Here is a 21829-nt window from a genome sequence, read left to right as displayed (position 1 = left end):
CCCCGCGACTCCCACACACCCGGGTGATAACGAAAAACAAGAACAAGGAGCTTATATTTAGACGGCCACGTAGGTGGCCAAGTTCCTATCGTGTTAGTTTGACGCGTGTTATCCAACACAAAAAGGTGTTCACAAACACACACACACACACACACCGTTTTTTTTCTTTTTCTTTTGTTGTTAGGTAGGCAAGAAAGAAGCCCCGATGGGACCCACCCTCTCAAAAAACAAAAAACAAAACCCAAAGCGAAAAAAACAAAAAAACCAATAAATTTTTCTTTTTTTTTCAACAAAGAACAAAAAAAAAATTGAGTCAATAATAAACCTCCCCGAGTGTTATGCGTGTATAGTTTTTTAAAGAAGAGAGGTAATACAATGCCGACATCCGGAATATAGTGAACGTCAGTAAAGAAAGAGAAAAAAAAAAAGGAATGAGAAGGTGGAAGGGGGGGGCGATAGGAGGACCCAACAAAAGAGGCACACAAAGAGACAGGGGGGAGAGCTTAGTTTTTCTATACTAGACTAAAGGTCTTTTAATACTACCCTCTACTGGTTGTCTCCAAAATGTTCTGTCTTATGGCTGTGTGTGTGCGCTATTTCTTTTGTTGTCACAGCATGCCATCGGACGGTGATGGCCCATGTTCAATGTCATCTCCAATCGAAAGTTAAGTGGCGCAGCTCCGGCCAACACAAGAACAAAAAAGAAAGAAGAAAACAACCTCTTCTTTTTTTTTTTTTTTTTGTTGTGTCTTGTCTGTCCCTCTCTCGGGTTCGGACTCTGCGGGAGGGCCGAGTGTGTCCTCAATCACTCGCAAGAATAAAATACAAAACAAAAGAGGGAACCAGAAAAGCTTTTTCCTTGTCGTCCTCCTAACCCCTCCATGTTGGTGTTTAAAACACAATCGCCAAGACTATAGTTTAGAGGATCATCATCATCATCGAACAAGACGACAACAAAGCCTACTACAACATTACCGTGTATCACGCTCTCATCCGATTGCTTGTTGTCAACTTGTTCGACTCTCCCCCCTCTTTTTGCTGGCAAAGTGAAACGATGGAAATACAAAAATGTACACTGAAAAAAGGCAGCGGGGACGTGAGTGTAGGTGGAGTGTAATATGAAGCCCGTTGGCTAACCGCAGTGCAGTAAGTACCTTTTGCCCATTTGGGTAAGAAAAAAAAAATAGATATCGCATGAAAAAAAAATAAAAATACCGTAAGCAGAGAAAGAAAAAAAGGGGACCTCATCCATCCAGCTTGCGCAATGAGCACGCTTTTGTCTCTTTTATTTTATTTCGGGGTTTCCAAACACCACTTGGGATCCCCCTCTGTTTTTTTGTTTAGTTTTTTGTTTTTTTAAACAAGGAAAAAGGGATAGACATTACAGCACAAGTCGCTTCCTTTCCTTTTTTTCTCTCTCTCTCTGAATTAGAATCAAAAGACACACAACCCACCCAGCCGGCCCTAAAAAAATAAAAATAAATAAAGCAGCCCCCCCCCCCCTTTTTTCATATTATTATTATTATTTTCGGTTCTTTTGCGTCACTAGCGCGCACGTCGTCTAAAATGGATATGAGAGCAATGAGAAGCAGAGGGTCGGACCAGTGCGCATTTCATTCGATCTATAGTGTACACACAGGGAGAGAGAGAGAGCGCACACAGCACGTGACTTTTATGATGCGCCATCAAACCATATTGCATCGGAAATGATGGCGAGCGCACGCCAGATGCTGCTTGCATCCTACCAAAACTCACCGTCGAGAGCAGAAAGAGAGAGAGAGCTGCTACTACTACAACAACTACTACTACTACCGAATTTGCATCGAAATTGGCGAAATTTTTTTCCTTCTTTCTTTCCCATTTGAAAAGGGAGAGAACGACACCAGAGGCAGCAGACCGGTTTAAATCATCATGTTTTATGTATAACTGTCAAAAAATGCAAAGAAAACAACAAAAAAAAATAGTCGGCATTTAAGGCAAAAATGCAATTTGGCTATTTATTTTTTGCCGGCCATTCACCATACGAGGTACTTATACAATCTGGTTCTCCCACACACACAAAGCCTCCCTTTTTCTACTCGTTGCAAAAAGAAAAAAGACAAGGTCATTAGGTAAAGAAGCTTTTTCGGGTTCAATGTTTGCTCAAATTGTTGACCGCCCATCAAAGCCAACAGTCACAAGGAACGTGCCTTGTGTTAGGTCTCCTCCTCACACTTCACGACTTCAGAGGTTTGCTTTTTTCGGGGCACTATAAGACACACACACACTCGAGTTACAGTTACACAGGTAGTAGTAGTAGTTTTCCTTCTTCTTAAACTACTACCATTACTAACCTCCGCCCTTCCTTTTTCAAATACAAGTTTCGCTCCTGGACATACACAATTCTCTTGCAGAGGGAGGGTTGGAAAACTGTCTACTTCACTTGTCCCTGTCTGTCTTTTAAAACTAGTTCAAACAACCGACGATTAAAAATATAAAAAAAAAGCTCTGAAAAACACATTCTTCCTGTCCCTTCTACCTTTTGCTCTAGTGCTTGTGTGTGTGTTATCCCCTTTTGAAAAAGAGATGAAGTAGAAGAAAAGAGAGAGAGAGAGAGAGAACTATGTGATGGTAATCGCATTTTCTCCCTACGTGTACAGTAGCTAAAAAGAAAAAGTAATATGGTTAAAAGAAGGCGGCAATGAATAGAAAGAAACATTGAGGGGGGAAAAAAAATAAAGGTGGGACGACATTATATTTCCTAGTCGTCCACTCCAAATGGCTACTTTATCAACACGATAAAAGAAGAAGACGGACAGCTAAAAGAGGAGGAACAAGTTAACCCGCATAGATTTCCAAGTGGATAGAGACAGAAAATTATAACCAGTAGAAACTGATGTCTTTTCTGCCGACCACTTGACACAATCGTTTCCCAATCCAATTCCACGGAACATAAAAAAAAGGGGGGCCAATATAAACTCTAAGTAAGTATCCCTTGTGTTGCTGGGAAACCTTTTTTTTTTTCTAATTGTCATAGGCGGCGCAGAGAAAATTGGAGGATAATTTCATTGAGATTTTATTGATTGGATCAAAGTGTACGGTACTTGCTCCACACATTTTTTAAAATCACACCTGCAGATATTCGAAGGTCTTTCATTAAAGTATGGAATGCTGTTCATTTCCCAGGCCAAAAAATAAAAAGGGCCTGAAATTTACATATGCTCTTTTTTTGTTTGTTTCCCCTTCTTGTCTGTTTTCTTTTTGCTGTTTTTCTATTCCGATTTCTAGGCAAGTGATGCGACAATAGCCCACCTCTTTGCCTCCCCCAGACTGTTGACACATCATCGATGATGAATGATTTCACGGCGCCATTGGGGCGGCAAAATTATTAGAAAAAAAGGTGGGACGAAAATGACCGTTTGGGCGGCATCAAGCGCAAAAAAAAAAGTGCGTGTAATAACACAACAAAACAAGACAAAAAAAAGAGAGGAGGAAAAAGAAAAATGTAATATCGAGTAAGGACGAACGTTAGGGAGGCAAAAGAAAGTTGTTTTGACGCAGATTGATGGATTTCCCCCTATTCACACACACAATATATTTAGATATATAGATATACACTTCCTCTGTTGGCCTCGTGTTTATCCAACTTTTCATCAGCCATTTCCCCACGTTACGTACACCTCGCCATATTCTCATTTTCAAGAAGTCCCCCCTCCACCTACGCAACTCGAACCAAAAAAAAAATTTCGGCCATCGATTTTCGATTTTCACCCTTCAAAAAAAAGGGGTCCAGCGTTACCACTCTCCATTGGCCACCATCCAGCATAACTGCCTAACGTTCAAACATATCAAACATCGGACGCGTGTTTATATGTGGATTCTGTGTGTGTATAGAACTAGACATGTATTCCCCCATCACATTTTTCTTTTTCATGGCTAGTAGAACATTCAAGGGTAGTGGGAGTTTCTCCAGCCTGCCTTTCTGATGTAATAGTCACGTGACCGGAACCTTACGAATCGACAAGAAGGGCAGAGAGCTGCAATGAGTGGGGCAGATTTTTTTCATTGCCTTCATATCAAAAAAGAGTCCAAACAACATTTTCAGATCAACATCTAGAAAGACGGCCTATCACCAAGATCCCCCCTCGGCTTCGACAAGAGTTTAACAGGTTGGCCCTCCCCCCCCCCTCTCTAAACTTTTCCCTTCTCGTATATAGGAAATGGATGGTGACTTCCGTCATCTTGAGTTGTCGTTTCATGATCAAGTTGCGACCAAGACAGTTTGGGTAACATAACAAACATAACGAGTCAAGTTTGAAGGTGGCTGACTTCTTTCTTTTTTTTTTATCCTACATGTCTCCTCTTTTGCCTATCGTGTTATCGGTGCGGATGACTGGCTACGAAAAGCTTGTTAAATCCCCTCAAAGTACATGCATACACACGCAAAGTAGAGAGATGGATGTGGGCCGGGATACAGAACTCGAGTCCCATTTTTTTTCTTTTCGAGGGGAGGGAGTTGACACACGAAAGAGGACCACGGGAACGACATAAAAGTGTAGCAAGTGGTGCGGCATAACGAGATCAGTTTTTTTTCCCCTGCGTTCTACCAAAACCGTCCATTTCCCGATTCCGCATCCCCCCCGCACGCCAAGGCTTTGTTTGCCCTTCCAATTCAGCCAATCATTTTTTTGTTTTAAAGAAAAGATTATCTCTCAATAATTGTAATTATTCCGACTGACAATAGAAAACGACTTTGATTTAACAAAACAAAAACTCAATCTTCGTTATTCAATAATAATAAACCGACAAAACAAAAACTAACGAAAACATGAGGGGAAGTTCTCTATTCGAATCAACTGATACTGAACGACGGTATAAATCAAATTGATTGCCGGCAGGCCCAATAGATTTCCCCCCTTCTCGTTTCATTCACATTTTCTCTAATGCAAGAAAATTGTTAACCACCAACGGAAACGAAAAGCCAGAAGAAAATAGAAAGAAAAAAATAAATAAAAAAGGGCTCACGCACAAGCCCCTTCCTTCTCAATCACCGTTCTGATGATGTTTACACGATCAAAAATACAACTCATTGACTTGCAAAACAGTTTTCAAAAGGTTCTGACTAAAACATTATGCGGTCTATAGAATTATGAGAATTCTCTTTCTTTTTTCAAATAATTCAAGCACAACTTCTTCTTCTTCTTCTTCTTTCGGGGTCTGATTTACTCTGCGAGTGTTTTCATTTCGAAAAGCACGAAAAAATGTACAAGAAAAAATGCACGGAGGGTGGGAGGAACAATAGAGCAATCTGTCAAGTTATAAATGCGTATCCTGCAACAGTGTAGAAATATATCGACCCTTCGGCTTTTCAACAAGGTAAGAAAGAATAGAGGGGGGAAAAGGCTCCCTTTAATTATTCATTCATTCACCATAAATACCAACGTTGAACGACCGCGACTTGACTCTAGCCTATGAGTTCACCTCCAGGCATCTCTCGTGCTCACGTTTCTTTTCTCATTGTTTTCCTTTTTTTTTTTTTACCTTCATCATCATCCTTCAACAGAAATGAGAAAAAAAAAGCTCGGCCGGCAAAAGGCCATTTCCCTCTTATTTCATTTTCCAAGAAGAAATATATTATAGAGCCCTCCGAAAAATGAAAAGCGCAGACGACCGTCATTAGACACTCGGTGTTATGTCTCTCCCCTCCTTGCTCACCAAGTTGTCGGTGCTGCCTTATTTCTTCGTCAAATCAGGCAACAAGTTCATTATTATTATCATCATTCTCGTCAACAACGCGCACACACACACAAAAAGGAGGATATAGCCACCACACACACACACAGAGCCAATGCGAACGGCAAGCCAGCCGCCTATAACCATCGCCACTTCCGCCAGGTGCCCAGGTGTAAAAACAGAGACGCCAGAGCCGATTGTGTGTACATAAAAAGTTATTCCTTTTTCCCGGTAAAAATATATTTAAAAAAAAAAGGCTAGGCACGCGCAATAACTTTGAAACAAAAAAAAAATGAAATTATTTTTCCCTTTGCGAGTCTTTTTTAAAAAAGGGGTGACAGCTGATATCATTTCATGAAGGAAATGATTACATCAGACGAATAAAACAAACAAATAGAAATACCTTTTTTTTTTTTGAATAAAAAAAAGAAAAGAGAAATTCTGCGTGAGGATCAATGTAAAAATATAAAAGTATTTCCTTTTTTTGACATTCTTTGGATAGATCGTTCTCCATATCCCCGATATCTATCTACTTCTCCTTTTTTTTCTCTATCTCATTCTATCTGTGTGTGGCGTGCGTGCGGGTTTTTTTGGGTGAATGCGAATCGAGCTCGCGCTCATCCCAAATATAGGAAAGAGAAATGATGAAGGAAGACGAGGCAAAGAAGACGGAACGAAGAGATAGTGTGCAAGGAAGAAGTTGCAGCTCGTGGTACACAACGGGATGATGGATCTCTTTCCCTAGTCTTTTTCTTCGTTCCATGGGAACGTGCTAACAAGACGGCACCAATTCACTCGCCCAGCAGTCGACAAAAAAAAGAGGGCAGAATAAATTTCTATAGTACCAAAGTTTCATCGTCGTATCGAAAAAAAAAAAAGAAAAGAAAAATGATTCAACTTGAAAATACGCCACGCAAAGCGATAGGGATCTGAACGCCCAGCGGAATATTACAACCTGGGGGAAGCGCGCGAAGAGGCACAATTTCAAATAGCCCCCGCGTGTCTTCTCGCCATTTGCGTGCGTTCAATCGCAGGATTTTTTTTTTTTTTTAAGGGGAAAAACAACAACCTTGGGGCACGTTTATTCGTGCCTACGGGAAAATATATATATATATTCACGTAGACATGGCTCTTTCAGCACTGGGAGTAGTCAATGTAGGAGCTAAAAAGCAATAGCCACCAAAAAGTTATGACTCTTTTTTTTATTTTTTAAAATAATTCTATACGTTTCCTCTACGTCAACGTACAGTATCGCATATTGTACACGCCTCCCACCAAGAACAGGTAACGATAATGACGCTATCCGGTGTGACTTTCCATTGCATTGAATAATCATAGAATATACTCTTTTGTTTTTATATTTTATGATTATGCGAATGACTCGGGATCTAAACAGAGGGAAAAAAAAAAAAAATAAGTTAACGACTTTGGCCGTTAACACGACCGGTTGGATGCTCTTGAATAAACATCCGTCGGAAAAACAACAACATAAACACCCAACAGGAAAAACTGTCGGCCATTTTTTTTCCACTGTACCTTTCAAACGCCATTAAAAAAAATAAAAATAACAACTAGATAATTGACATTCATCACGCCATGTCCGTAATGCGGCTCAAAAAGCTTCAGGGATCGACTTCTTTGGCGAACGCAATTTTTCTCAACGCCTTCGGTCACGGCCTCTATTAAAAACGTTTGGAATTTCTCTTCAAACTTCGTTTCGAGATGACCAGTACACAAGACAAGAAACAGGTCTATACGATATCGATTCCTTAGAAACGCTAGGCATTTCTGGATGATTTTCGGACGCGAAGCAACACCAGAAGGGTGTCGAAGGCCTGTGGCCGTTTGTTCCAGCGCAGGGTTTCGAATTTCCGGTGTTATGTACCAACAGGGGAAAAGTGTTGGGACGAGGTTTTGGATGAAAATCTTATTGTGCGTGTGTAATGGCTAACAAATACAAAATAAAGAAGAGGGGGTCGACTAGAGGTGGAAGGGAGGGGTCCTATCCGACACCTGGTCTTTCGGGTATTGAGTTTACATTTTTTTTGTTGTTGTTGTTGTTGAAATGATGGACAGCTTCATTCAACGAAAGTGACGGGAGCCTTTTAAAAACCCGTAACTAATCGCATCATATCGAGTCTATTGTAAACGTAGATTGTCTGTGTGTGTAAAGCTCGTCATTCAATAGGATTCCCATCAGCCCCAAGACTCTCTTTTCATCCCCCCCAGAAAAGAGTGGTGGAGGTTTAACGTTCCACCGATCAAGACATTCAACTCCGGGGGCTTTTTTTTTCTCTCGACTCTATTCAAACAGAACATGGAAAGTGACAATGAAGATGTCTTGCAGGAGTAGAAGAGCCATCAAGACACACACATGTCCATACTACAAAACACAACAAACACAATCAAGCATCAACGAGGTATCGACGATTGAACAAGAAAACGCGCCATCAGAGTTAAAGAAGAAAACGAAAATCAATTTGTCTCAGGCCGTTTCTCTCGGTAGGGACGCCATCGGTCGTAAGATTCAAAACCTCCAAAAAAGGAAGAAAAAGAGAAATAACCGAGTTGACCACCCAAAGGTCCCGACAACCAAACATTGGGACTTGAACCATCCGAAATAAAGACCCCCCATCTGGTCCCTTACCGAGAAAAAAACGAACAAGTAAAAAGAAAAAATAAGAAAAAAATGAAAAGAATAGAGAAACCTGTTGGTTTAAAATAATCGAACAGACGGAGAGAGAACCGTTTAAACGGCTTTTTTAAAGTCCCTCCAATCTTCTCAGCGAGGGGGCAAGGAGGATAGCAGATCTATGGGCACAAGGACGACACGTACAAAGTAGAGTACAAAACTTGGCTAAAGCAGAGAAAGAGATGGTCTAATCAGCAGCAAAAAATGAAAGAAAAAAAAAAGGCCAGGTGCAAACAGACACACAAGAGTTCTTCCGTACAAACAACACACGCCCCCTCTGGCACGCCAGTGTGTGTCTCTGGCGCATCAATAGACATCTATTATGACCCCCCTCTATAACCTATTTTTCCAACCCCTCCTCACCTTATTCTTTCTTTCTCTGGATTCTAGATCCTCTTGCAAGCAGCTGTTGCTTGTATTTTCTTTTCTTTCTTTTTTTAATTTTTCACCCTCCCCTCCAGAAAGCGAAGAAAAAGACAAAACGTTACAAGAGAGAAATGAAACAACACACAAATCACGCTACATCATCGCCGGGGCTGCATTTCTATTCCCAATCATTACAGACCTATAGACCTTTGGAAAAGATTCTTGCCGTTCGAAAGAACAAAAATATTATCGACGATTTGTTATCAGAAAAAATTCGAGAGAATATTTGAGATGAATGATAACTTGTTTTATATATAGATACACGCACACACAGACACACCTGTGTTGGCTGACCACAAGCCCCCAAGAAAAACTAAAATTTAAAAAGAAGGAAAAATAAAAACGGCGGTTCATTGTCGATTCGTATCAGGGGCCGCTCGTTTTCAAGGATCCTTTCCCCTTCGGAAAAAAAGAAAAGAAAAATCATTATACAATTTCAGTCGAGAAGGACTCGACTGTAGAATGGAAGCAAAGTCCAAACATGGGTCTGTTTCAGGGTAATGTTTGAAATAGACTACATTATAACCCTAACTAACACTAGCCGTTACGAAAAACCTTTTTCGGACGAAATGGAGAAATAAAACAAGTAAGAGAAGATAAAAGTCGAAGCCAACAAAACAAAAAGAAAGTAGTCAATCGTCATTCCACTTGAAATGAGGGTCGGCGCAACTCTTGGGGCCCTTCACGTCAATTGTCAAGGAGGAACCCGACTTTGCCCAAATATGGGTGTGGCCTGTCGTGTCCCGAAAGGATGTCTCAATTACGTCCATATATCTATTTCTCTCTCGAGTTTTTTTTTTTTTCATTTTTATTTTTTTTTATTTAAAAGGAATTTTTATTCGCACACGGACTGACAGTCAACCACTCACATGAAAAGGGGCGATCATTTTCTCCGAAAAAAAAAGGGAAAAAGCCATTCGGCCGGCGCCTATGGCCGTTTTCAGATACAATAATGCACTATGTGATGGAGAGAGAACGTGAATGGCGCTGTATCATGTACCAATAAGAAATAAAAATGGAGAAAAAAAGAAAAATTGTACAGTAAAACGAGAGAGAGAAAAAAAATATGTTGTACAACATCAAGCGAGCCGCCTGCTGTTTGATTGATCGCTGGGCGCTGGCCATTTCCTGGGTGAGATGGCCCGTCCATTTCCCCATTTCCTATGTCTTCTTAGACTCCCAGACTTGTTGTCCCAAATCGCCCAGTCTCCGAAAAAAAAAGAAACGAACTACCAAGTCAAGCCAAACGAGCAATCAAAAAAAGCGCTCTATTATAGCCAATAAAAGAAGAAAAAAACATGATGTAATACGAATCCATCTTTTTTTTTTTTTTTTTCTTTTGGTGTGAGCTTCGCTCGGACAGACCAGCACGTCCGGCGGGATTTTGAACGCAACATAAAGAGCATCGGTCCGGATTTTTTCGACGCCAATACGTCCCCAAAATTTAAGAGTCATTCTCCTCCGGGTTTTTTTTTGTAGAGGGGGATCACGAGTCATTGATCCATCAGCTGGTTGTGCACATAAAGAAAAAAACGATCCCTATTTTAACGGGCAAAAAGGAAAACCGAGAACAAGCGAGCGCAAATGGAAAATCCCATTTTAAAAATATGACGATTTAAAAAAAAACACTTCAACTTTTGCGCATCAACTCATTTTGAACAAAGTTCGAACGAACCTCGTTAAAGAAAACTCGGGTATAGTTTGCCATCGTAAAAAGTCAACACGGCGAAACATGGCACTCTGCCCAATAATAACTTGAAAATTCAAATGGCTGCGTGTGTGGCATAACTTGTCGCGGAAAAAAACATTTAGGATTTCCCAGCAGCTTTTAAATAATCGACTTTTTTTCAATGAACAATGAATTTCGTTGAAAAGAAAACTTGAGTTATTTAAGTAAAGATATTTCTCGTTTAAACCGGAAACAATAGAAAAATAAACTCGAAAAAAAGATAAGGGAAACTGATCCAGCCGGACATGGCAGCACAGCTGACAAGTCAGAGAGAGACGGACAGAGGCCTGCATCCGATATCCTAGCTCAGACATCTTATGTCAAGTTTCTATGTCGTTATTTACGTACACGAAGACAAGCAAGAGGCTCTTGCGCTCCTCCGCTACCACATGTTCATCTCTTCAAGACACACACACACAAAAAAGAGAGAAAAAAAAAAATAATAAAGGCTGAAGCTCAGCTTACCTCGTTGCTAAAAAGAAGGCCGTGCGGGTGTGCAAGTCAGAATCCAAACAACCCACAGGAGGTACTATTACCATGAGGGTCTTTAGTTAGTAGTCGGCCATAAACACCTACACGACGCATGTCATCTTGTTAGGCAAAAAGGACTGGAGGTAAGACACCGGTAGTTTCTCTTGTTGGCCTGTCAAGTTGTAAAGTGAAACCATTTGTTAGCAATCTTCACGAAAGAGCTCAACATCGCCTGTTGCTATCCACACAAAAATCACACACAGTTTGTAGCGCATCTCCTCCTCTGCACACACACACAAAAAGAATAGTGAATGTATACATATAAACACATTACCGATATAAACATACAATCCATCCTCTCTTGTCCCTATATATAATACCATTTGTTCTTTTTCACGGAGTAACGCTAACGGTCGATGAACCAACTCCTGGGACTGGCTGATGGATCGGTTATATGGTACACCCCGTGTACGGGAACCGAGTGGCTGGACTACAGCCAAATGGTAACATGTGTCACTTTCAAAAGACGTCGAGCGCACGCGATCGGGGCTGGGTGATCAAGACACACAGTTCCCACAAAAAAAAAAAAGTTTCTGGTAGGATTGTTCTTGTCGTGTGTGAACGGACGACCCCAGCCGCATTCAATCCTTCTTGGCTTTTTTATTTCTAAAAAGAAAACCATTGCGACCATCAAACGCAAGTTTCTCTTAAACAAAAAAAAATTGTGTTTCTTCCTCACTATTGGTGTGTGTGTGTGTGTGTAATATATACACAGAATACTAGTAGTCTTTACGCACAAAAGTGGAAGGAGGGGGAGGAGGGCGAATGAAGTTAAGACGCACGAACGTCAAAGAGTGAACGCAAGACGGGAGTTCCCCAGGTTATTCCCCAGTCTGACTGTAACGAGCATCGAGTGCAGTTCAGCTTCATTAGACTTTCAAGCGCCTGACAAAAAACCCGTCCGCAACAATCGCTGTGATGAGTGTGGTGGGACCATCAAGCCGCTGGACATTGACCATCCTGATGTGCTGGACATGTAAGTTTATTCAAAATTTCTACTTTTTGTTTTTTTTTTTGCCACTGGATCATTTTTTGTTGCTTTGGATTGTGAAAATGTTGAAACGATAACATTTTCATTGCCCAAGAGTTTTCTTATTTAAAAAAAATATATATTTTAAAGGTAGCGGACAGGGATTGGTGATGCGCGGCTTGGAGGGCCCGACACAAACCGTCACCCGCGGCATGGACATCATCTTGCATTGCCGCTACGATCTAGAAGCGGGAGATCGTCTTTATGCCGTCAAGTGGTTTCACGGAACCCGGGAATTTTACCGCTTTCAACCAGAGTTGCAACCCCCGTCACGATCGTTCCCCATTGAAGATGTCTACGTCGACGTAAAAATTCTTCGAAAAAAAAAATCAATTTCTTTTTCTTCAAAATTTAAAAACTAGACGAATAAAAAAAATGTTCTTTGTTATTAATAAAATTATTCTCGTGGCAGGTGGAATCGTCCAATGCGGAGAAACTTGTCATACGCCATGTTGGTGCGCAACTTTGAAATTTAAATCAAGAATTCATGTCAAACTACAAATTTTGTTTTTCGTTCTTTTCGGGACTGCTGCTATCTCGACTACAAAATGCAAATGAACGGGTCGCGTGACGGATGGATTTTTCGTGACATCGTCAACATCGAAAATTTATACAACACGATACAAAATTATTTAAATACAACAAAAATGTTTTTGAAAAAAAAAATATTAAAATTAAAAAGTCCCCGGGACGTCAGGTATCTACCGTTGTGAAGTATCAGCAGAAGAGACTTTCGAAACAGACTACCGTGAGATGAACATTACGATAGAAGGTAATAACGGAATGCATTTTCTTCGTGTACCAATTTTTCCATCGACATTGTACACATATGCAAATTTTTTCGCTATCATCAATTTTGAATCAAAGACGCACCTATGGCCGACCCCGTCATTTACAACATCCAGTCACGCTACGCTATCGACGATGAACTACGAATAAATTGCACATCTTTCGATTACGGACCAGCTTCACGTCTTCACTGGATAATCAACGGCCAATTGGTAAGAATTTTTAATTGCCGGGACAATCAGTTATTCACAAAACATGTGCAACGTCATAGAAAAATTAAATTAAAAAAAAAATATTCAAATTCAAAAGCAAAAATTTCCCCCATTCTAAATCGATACAGAAGAGCGATGACGACGATGAGGTTACCCTTTACCCAACACGGTGGCGGACGCCCTCGGCCGCCGTGGATAGTCAATTCGTCTCCGGAGCAACGCCGGAAGCTACGACAACGATAGGATTACACATCAAGAGATTGACTCGGCAACATTTTGGTAGCGGGAATCAATTGACGGTTGTGTGCACGGCATCGTCAATCGGCTCGGCTCACCGACGTTCCAGCGCCGTTAAAGCCGTTCTGGATGAAGGACTAAGTAGCAGACAAGGACCGCTCGTCAATCCTTTGAGGCCGTCAACGGCAGCCCCCACTGCGGCTGGCGATAAGCGCCGATCTCCTCAAACCTCGACAGGTCAGTCATTAATTATAACAAGGGGGGGAAACTCATACTCTTCCCTCCTAACCATCTCCCACGGTTCACAACCTCCACCGATCCTTGCGTAAGACACACACACACACACAAAAAGGAGATCCATCCGTCACAAAGCCCTCTCCCTTCTATAATAAAATCAAGTGAATACATATATATAGTGTACGATAGACACAATATATCAAGCGCAATAACTTGGAAATAAATAACGAGCCTTGTTTGCCATCCTTTTGATGCTCCGAGCGAAACAAACAACCAACAAGGGACCTTGTTAAAAGTTATCCCCGAAAAACTTTTTCCCCGTCTTTTCTTGTTGTTATGCCTATCAAAAACAAAATTGCCATGTTTTCCCAGCCCTGCTGATTTGCCTATTAAATGTATCTTCCAACAGGTGGATGTAGCCGACTAGCATCAAATTTAGTTGCCATCATCTTAACAACAATACTGTTGTTGGCATTGTTTCGATGATAACAACTACATCACACACACACACACACCGAATGCGATGGCGAGATGGACCTCACACCGGATATGGGAAGAGCTGACCAAAAGGAGGAAACGTCTAGGCGCGTTTGAAGGAGAAGAAAGGGGGGGACAGTGTGTGGATTCAATCTTCATTACGATGTTCAATCAACCGTTGCTGGCGCAATAGCAAAGAAAACGAAGACTGGTTGGGTGTTGCTCGAGACGTTGATGGATTTGCTTTTTTTTTTTTTTCTGCTACAACTATGTGAACCTCTACGCTGAAATAGCTCCCACACCCACACGACAAAATAATAGGAACGGGCTGTATTAATGTTGAACTGGCCGAAAGCGCTTGGACTTTTGTATAATAGACTTGGCATTCTCTCGTTTCTCCTCCCATGTCTTAACCCGTTGTATCGACCGCGCAACGCACGCACACAAATAAGTGAACAGTTGATTTCGTTTCTCAATATGGTTAACATCCGACAATTCCCAAGTAAAAACGGCTATAAAACACTGTAGGGCATAATGCCGCCTCATAGTCGGAGCGCTCGCCTTTATCCTCCTTTTTTATATTCTCCGCGTTACACATCGCATCATTGGATGGGAAATTTTCAAAAGGGTAACGGTGGTGGAGGAACAAGTTTTTCCTCATCTCTCTCGAAAGCAATTAGATTGGCATGTCCATATGCAGAGTATATAAAAAAAAAAGAGCGAAGTACTCAACTCGCAAGAGATGGGAGCATATATTTACATATGAAAAACGAGAGGGAGGATGGATAAGAGGGGTTCATCCCCCCAGGGTTGGAGGGGGGAGGGATCTCTTCACGAAAAGAAATAGTATACCAAAGTTTTCTGTGGCAGTTGTAATATCTTTTAATCGGATCAATTTCAAGCAGCTTTCGGTATACATCGATAGCGGTAATTGGAAAAAAAGAAATTGAAAGTTACAACATCAAATTGCGGGGCTTAAAGTGGGGGAAAAAGAAATGTTAACTTTGTTGAATAATGAGTTTCAGACAATCACTTGGCGGCAGTGTCTTAATTATTCACGAAACCCCCCCCCCCTTTCAACCAATATAAAAAAATTGCCTTTTTCTTTAAAAGGATTTGCAACAACAAAAAACGAGCGCATTGATTTCAAAAAGTTCTTTTTCCTACCAAACTCGGCAATTTAAAAAGGAAACAAGTCGGATTTCAACAGCAGCTAAGCAACAAGGGCGGCACGTCCTTGTGTAACTTTTCTTTTTAACATTTTTTTAAAATCTTGACAAGTATAAACATGTTCCAGGAAATTTTTCCTTTTTTCTTTGCCATAATGAGCAGAAAGAAAATCGGTCCAATTTGAGCCGATGCATACAAGAAAAAAGTTACAACAATAACAAACAATTCAAGCGAAAACAAAAAAAAAAGGAATGCATTTCAGTGCTGCGTGCATGTACGTCTTAATAATGTGGTTGATGCGCTCGAAGGGACAAACGCAGCGGGATAGGACTCGTTCCAAATTCGGCTCATTTTTTTTTTTTTCGTTACAAATATAGAAGAATATTTTTTGTTTTTATCTAGTCATCTTTTTTAAAAAAAGAAGAACACAAAATAGACATATGGAAAAGTGTGTCTTCATGAAAACCCTAACTGTTACATAGCTCCTTTTATAGAAATGCCTCTTTCCAATTTTCTTTTCTTGAATGTATCAGCAATTTCGGCGTGCCTTCGAGCGAGATAGATAAAGACAGTACGGCTGACAATTCAAAGCATTTATATTGTTTTCGATATAAAAGTAGGGATGAAAAAAAAAGGGACAAAATAAATTCCAGCCCGGTGTGTTAGAGATCGGGGGATGCCCATCTCGAAAGATGATTCTCATCTTTGCCTCCCTAGACGGTGTATTCTTTTTTTATGATTATGGAAATGATTTTAATCAATCCTCCCTCCATAATAATTAAAAAAAATGAATAAAAATAAAAATAGGGGTGGAAAGAAATAAGAATAGACCAATTTGACATTAGTGCTCAAGATTTCTCTATACGGTTCGATCGTAAATCAAAATTGTAATGCGATCTCCAATAAAATGAAAACATTTGCTGACCACTCTCTCCTGATTTCGAGGAAAACACAAGCGATGAAAATGCAAGATAAAAAAAAAATCCAAAATCCATCGACAAGAAAAATTGGTCTTTGGAAAACCAAAAAGTTTTTGAAATATCCCAGATGACTTAAATTATTCCGTGTGAGATGATACATTCTGAGAAATGTTAGCGCATAGCCATCGGGATCCGACGGATGGGTAAATAAAAAGTTTCACGAAAAAAACGTACGAAAGAATAGGCTGACGTGATCGGTACAAGAGATCGATCGCGTAGGAACAAAAGAAAACGATCCAAACTAAACAGTCAGCGAAAATGGATCCCAAAAAAAGAAGAAGAGCGACAACCTATTGAGAAAAATAAGACCAAACACACTCACGAAAATCAATGTAGTACCATCAAAGCCCGACAAAAAAATCCCACTCCCTAAAAAAGTGTTTTTTTTTCTTCTCCTCCTCCACTCGAGTAATCTCTCACTCGTTTCCAATAAAAGCGCCTTCGAGTTCCATTCCACTGTCTATAGACTCTTTCACTCTCTATACTTGAAGCTCAACTCGAATCGAGACAAACGTGCACTTGAAACAACCCACTCACGTTTGTGTGGGCATCAGCCTCGAGCTCCTTTCTGGCCGACACTCTCTCACACGACAGTTTTTTTCCCTTTTGTATTCAATTGCTTTCACATCGGCCTCTCTTCACTAGATAGACAGCAAAAACTCACAAAATCAACGAACGAGAAACACCCGGCTTTCCTTTTTTTTGCTGTTGTTGAGAGAGCATCAACACTTTGGGGGAGATAAAAAAAAATGGCGCGAAAAAACATTCGATTTAGATACGCAGCTGTGAACACGAGTTGACTAGCAGATTGGATCAAACCAAATGGAAACGAAAACCCTCAATGAAAGAGCCTAAACAAAACGAATTTGCAACTTTTTGTGACAAAAACAAATTTTTTCAATAGCCTGGGGATTGTGAATGTAACTTTATAATTAATAGATAGCCACTCGTGGTCTGAATGTTTGATCACGACTAAAAACACTCTCCTGACTCATTAGCTTAGAGAGAATGAGAGAACAAAGAGGCCTATTATACATGGGGGGATCACGAATCGATTAGACGGATAACATGAACCCAGTTGGTCTAAAAAAAACAAACAAAAAAGTTGGCTACACACACTCAGCTAATTGAAGTAGGAAAAACTTTTGCTCGTGACTTACCCTAATTTCGATGTTCTGGACCCTCTTCTTAAATCAACTGCGTTCAAATCGGCAAACAATTTCAATCGTCGTAGGTTATTGATTACACAAGTTTCAGGCAAGTTTGAGTCACTCCTTCACAAAAGTTTTGTTGAAATTCTTTTCACTGTAGCAGGTGACGATCAGTTTGTGTGCAGAAGAAAGAAAAAAGGAGGGAAAATGCGTGCAGCACACGGCACGTGCTCGACCAGAAAACATGGAAAACATGGCTCGAGGCATTCGTCGTTTCCAAATCTCAAAAAAGTTTCGTAATAAAAGCACCGTGAGAATTGTCATCAAGTTATTGCAGGTGATGGCCGAGAAACTTGACTGAAAGATAAATGCGAAAAGTTTACGTGCAAGTTTGGGAGTCTTCCTCGAGCAAAAATATTTAAGGATCACAGACATGTTCCCCTTGGCGCCACCAAACTAGGAATGCCTGTGATTCGGCATCAGGTCCAACACGCGACAGGAAACTGGTCTTGTGTTTGTCTTTTGTTTCTTTTTCTCTAATTAATTGAAATATTGGGGAAAGGGGGCACCGTTGCCACTGATATCGTTACATCGTTTTTCTATTTAACTTTTGGTTTTTTAGTTTTGTATTCTGAAATGGTTTGGAATTATCTGAAAATATAATCTTGAAAAAAAAAAACGATACATCATGTGTGACACATTTTCTTTCAGATCTTTATCGAAAATTTTCCACCTGATGGATTTTTTATTCAATGCTGCTTGTCCAAACATGTCGGAGGGGGTTGGTGGTTGCTGGGTGACTGTCGTCGGATTTCGACTGCGATTGTTCATTTCCATTCCAGTCATTCCACCATTCTACGAGTCTAGAAACCGAACGAGAATTTACTGATCTGTGTCCATTGAAAACAGGATACCCATCATATGTTTTTGAATTTCGATAGTTTGTTGATTTCTTGTTTGATGTCGGCCATGTTTCGAATGTGGGGCGTCATTAGAGCACACGCGCCACACCACTTATTGAAACTTGAAAGGCGATGGGTGGTACAGTAAACACCAGTTCGAAAATGCGGATGTTGTTTAATTATTTGACGAAGCAAAGATCTGGTGCATGTTGGGGCAGTTTGCTTTGATAGAAAATTATTGACACACCCATGCATGTGACGCCGTATGTAACAGATTGCATGGAGATTAGCCTTTCACATACACACACAGCTTGTTCGAACCTCTGTGTGTTTATAAGAACGTGACCCACCGTGGGTGACAGGGTCTGCGTCCTTTGGCAATACCACAGACATTTTCAAGTCCGCTTTCTTTTTACGAATAAGATTAGTTATTCGTCGATCTAAAGCTCTGCAGTAGTAGCTTTGCCGCTACTGCTGCCCATCTGTTGCCATAGGGGTTATTCCCGAGCAACTTGGAGTATACGCACCCGTCCAAGTGAGCCGAATGTGTATGCCAAAACACTTCTAAGCGGATTACTGTATTATACAAACAAACACCTTTGTGTGTGTATCGTATCTATTCATATACGATACGCTTTCCCCATCTTGCTCCGACACCTAATCACAAACACCTAGTGTGAAACTATATCCGTATAAAATATATAAAATACATTTGCCAGCTTGCAAACGGTGGCGCTCTCTACTAATAATTTAATCTATTTCATAATTCACTGGAACTAAGGGATTTTACTGAGTAACAGGGATCCAGCTTTCGATCCGGTACACGAAATCTAAGTGATCTTGGAGAATTTCGTATTGTCTGACGACGGTCCCGGGCGTGCCATATGCATGCATTAAATCCAAATCCGACGTGGCTGCACGCCCGTCTTCTTGATTATTTACTGCTTCGCTCCTTTAGCACCAAGTCCTCCAGCAATGGCGTTGGATGATATAAATCACAATTCACCTCCATCAAGGCATGAAAACTTATATGAGTTCCTTAGCTATAAACGAAAATCAAATCATTTTCAGATTAAAATCCACAGCAACAGCTGTGTTATCGATTCAGAGTTGGAACGTTGTCTTTCTTATTTCTTTTGTACAAGCATCCAATAAGACCACAGTGCCATAGGCAGGGAAACTTTAGGTGACGAAATACGTTGGAAGGGTGACGGTTCAGAATCAAACATTGGATTATTTACTATGCAGCAGCCTACTTTTTTCCCCATTTGACGTATAACGTTTGTGACAATAATGAAAATCACTACCAAAGCTATTGCACGTCCGTGCTGCGACAAAGGCCAAAGGCTTTGCTCAATATTTGAACAGCTGGAACACAAGCTTGCGGCTGTCACCATGTTGCATCACATCCCAGGAGCAGAATCACGGGAGGTCATGCTCTTGCAATTTCACTTATTAGCTCCATGTGATTAGGTTTGTACCTGAGAGGCTCGTCCGTCTTGTTTGATCACCGGTATGTGCTTTCTTGCAGCCTCTCCACAAAACGGTTGGAGATTCCTCTGCTATAAAATATGAATACATGTTGAGTTAAATTGTAAGGAGAATTCTTTCGGCTATTTCTGTTTAAATATCGCCTTAAACAATTTTCAATATGCAAGGCTGAAAAGCGAGATGTTCGAAGGGCAACCTATTGAAATATCAGAAGATAATGTTTTGTATTATAATAGAAAACAAGAATCACTTATTCCCGTATTTGTACACATCCTGATTTGATGATCCATTGTACATGATCAAAATTATTCGTTCACAACCAAGATAGGCTAAAGATCTTGGTCACACGTTCAGCGTAAAAGGTGAAACTAAAATTGTAGAGGATTTCATGGCATCTAGGTGGATCGGCTACGACCAATAGTACGATTAAAAATCTATCAAAGAAAATGTAACATAAAAATAATGAGTTTAAATTGTCAAAAATGTAAACACATTATTATTCATTACCGTGTTGGCAAGTGCGACGACGGGAGAAAATAGCCTTAGAGGATAATTGCTAAATCAAATATGCAGGAAATAATCAATGATGAATGCTGTAAATTCAAGTGGGACAAGATTTGAATACGTATTGTACTTGTACGTACTTGGCTTTGGTAGTGGGTCGAGCTTCGTTACCACTAATAATGAAAAATGGAAACAACACAGAGAAAACGCATCCACTATGAATAGTGAATTGGAAAAATACAAAAACATTATGATGAAAAGTTATACTTGATGGAAACCATCGTACCTGACTAGAGTAGATGAGGGTATTGAAGTTAAGATTGCTAATGGCAAACCAAAGCCGAAAAAATAAGGCCAGTGGTTTTCGATGTGAGTGAGGCGCTTTGGCAATTCCCACCCCTCGTTAAACCACCGGTATTCAAATGAGTATAAAGAATAAAGAAGGCACATATGAAGCATGGACAGCAAGCCATTAAAAACTGCAATTGGCAGTAGTCCCATGACCATGGCCTGGAGTGACAAAAGAAGATTCAAGTTAAGGAAATAGTCGATCTATTCATGCAAATTGTTTCAAAGCTATTTCAAATACCTGAACCAAAAACAGTGCTTGAATAACCATACTAAAAAGCATATCTGCAATCATTTTGCTAATACTAGGTAAAAGCTGAGGTCTGCCTCTTGAGTATTTATACGCAGCATCAGCAATATCCTAGCAAACAAGATTCAAAATAAGCTGAGAGTTGTGAATTATTTCCAATGCTTGTTAAACTTACCTGGAACCAAAAACAATTCACAAATTTGCTTAAAACAAATAAAGGAAGAATCCACAATGTTGAGAAGGTTGCAGACAGAACAGGTGAGGTCCAAGACCAGACCCATTGAGCAGCATTGAGCTGCCCTCCAAAACTGAAGCTGAACGTAAGTAGAGCCTCAATTAAAGGTAAAATAATGCCATTAAAGGCAAATATTGAAAGACAGAAAACCCCTCCATTCAACAGACTACACTGAAGTGTTCTGTGCAGTATTCGAGGTTCCCTTAAAAACGAAATACTATTGATTTCAGTCTACTTGAATTAATACTGATTTACTATTACTCCTGTTTTTCTTTTGAAGTACTTGGCGTAGTCATTTGAGCACGTCTGATAATTTTGCTCTTGGTTTCTCGTTTAAGACTACGCTGTAATTCAATTTCTCGGTCCAAGGTAAATATTAGAAAAAATCCTCTCAGACTGTCTAAAATACCACGTGACGCTGCAGAAAGCACATCCTAAAAAAAATTAATATATAGCATTAAGGTAAATCTAAGCACAAAAAAATGTGAAAATTTTCACTTTTATATGCTCCATTATGATATGTTGTTTTTGCTAGAAACGTCTTTGAAATTCACTTACACAATCGTCACCATTTCATTCTGACTATTCTAGCAGACGACACTATGAAACTAATAGCAACAGCATAGTTTACCTTCACTCTTGACATTTAACGTGGGTTTTAAATTAATCTGTATTTAACATGATTTTCGGGTACAATGTACAATAGCATTATTTTTTTACACCAAA

The 21829-nt window shown here is 40.2% G+C and overlaps 3 protein-coding genes across 5 annotated transcripts in view; 1 reads left to right on the top strand and 2 right to left on the bottom strand.

Annotated features, from left to right (window-relative positions):
• LOC116928431 overlaps positions 1 to 17880 on the bottom strand; it is a 48291-nt gene extending 30411 nt beyond the window's left edge. Inside the window, exons 1-2 of one of the 2 annotated variants that reach the window (XM_045178523.1) lie at positions 17383 to 17880; positions 11025 to 11202 (exon numbers count right to left, since the gene is read on the bottom strand). The gene's annotated coding sequence lies outside the window, so the exon portion shown is untranslated. The remainder of the gene's footprint in view (positions 1 to 11024; positions 11203 to 17382) is intronic. The other variant, XM_045178524.1, reaches the window with a different exon arrangement.
• Positions 11677 to 14467, top strand: LOC116928436. Its single transcript, XM_045178526.1, has 7 exons — positions 11677 to 12066; positions 12211 to 12425; positions 12533 to 12575; positions 12803 to 12892; positions 12988 to 13121; positions 13250 to 13595; positions 14005 to 14467. Exons 1-7 carry the CDS (start codon positions 12009 to 12011, stop codon positions 14079 to 14081), a joined length of 963 nt encoding a protein of 320 aa, XP_045034461.1. The 5' UTR covers positions 11677 to 12008; the 3' UTR covers positions 14082 to 14467.
• A 1498-nt stretch (positions 17881 to 19378) lies between the features above and the next one.
• Positions 19379 to 21761, bottom strand: LOC116928437 (etoposide-induced protein 2.4 homolog). Of its 2 annotated transcripts, none has more exons than XM_032935521.2 (8): positions 21602 to 21761; positions 21365 to 21537; positions 21044 to 21305; positions 20860 to 20979; positions 20557 to 20780; positions 20411 to 20485; positions 20274 to 20322; positions 19379 to 20200 (listed from the first exon to the last, which is right to left on the bottom strand). In XM_032935521.2, exons 1-8 carry the CDS (start codon positions 21614 to 21616, stop codon positions 20162 to 20164), a joined length of 957 nt encoding a protein of 318 aa, XP_032791412.1. In that variant the 5' UTR covers positions 21617 to 21761; the 3' UTR covers positions 19379 to 20161. The 2 variants fall into 2 exon arrangements, with proteins under 2 accessions (XP_032791412.1, XP_032791414.1); XM_032935523.2 differs by having other exon boundaries at positions 20411 to 20443.
• Between the last annotated feature and the right edge of the window lie 68 nt (positions 21762 to 21829).

Source organism: Daphnia magna, linkage group LG8, assembly GCF_020631705.1.
Source record: "Daphnia magna isolate NIES linkage group LG8, ASM2063170v1.1, whole genome shotgun sequence".
In the NCBI taxonomy this organism is placed as follows: domain Eukaryota; kingdom Metazoa; phylum Arthropoda; class Branchiopoda; order Diplostraca; family Daphniidae; genus Daphnia; species Daphnia magna.
The sequence above is the reverse complement of the archived record's forward strand: the minus strand, read 5'-3'. Positions and strand labels throughout refer to the sequence as shown.

Bases quoted from the DNA above. Each gene is read 5' to 3' on its own strand.
- LOC116928436 (XM_045178526.1), top strand. From the start codon at position 12,009: ATGAGTGTGGTGGGACCATCAAGCCGCTGGACATTGACCATCCTGATG. The intron at 12,426-12,532 runs GTAAAAATTCTT...TTCTCGTGGCAG, and splicing joins TTGAAGATGTCTACGTCGAC to GTGGAATCGTCCAATGCGGA. The intron at 12,893-12,987 runs GTAATAACGGAA...TTTGAATCAAAG, and splicing joins GATGAACATTACGATAGAAG to ACGCACCTATGGCCGACCCC.
- LOC116928437 (XM_032935521.2), bottom strand. The intron at 20,486-20,556 runs GTACGATGGTTT...CACTATTCATAG, and splicing joins CCCTCATCTACTCTAGTCAG to TGGATGCGTTTTCTCTGTGT. The intron at 20,201-20,273 runs GTAATGAATAAT...TTTCTTTGATAG, and splicing joins TCGTCGCACTTGCCAACACG to ATTTTTAATCGTACTATTGG.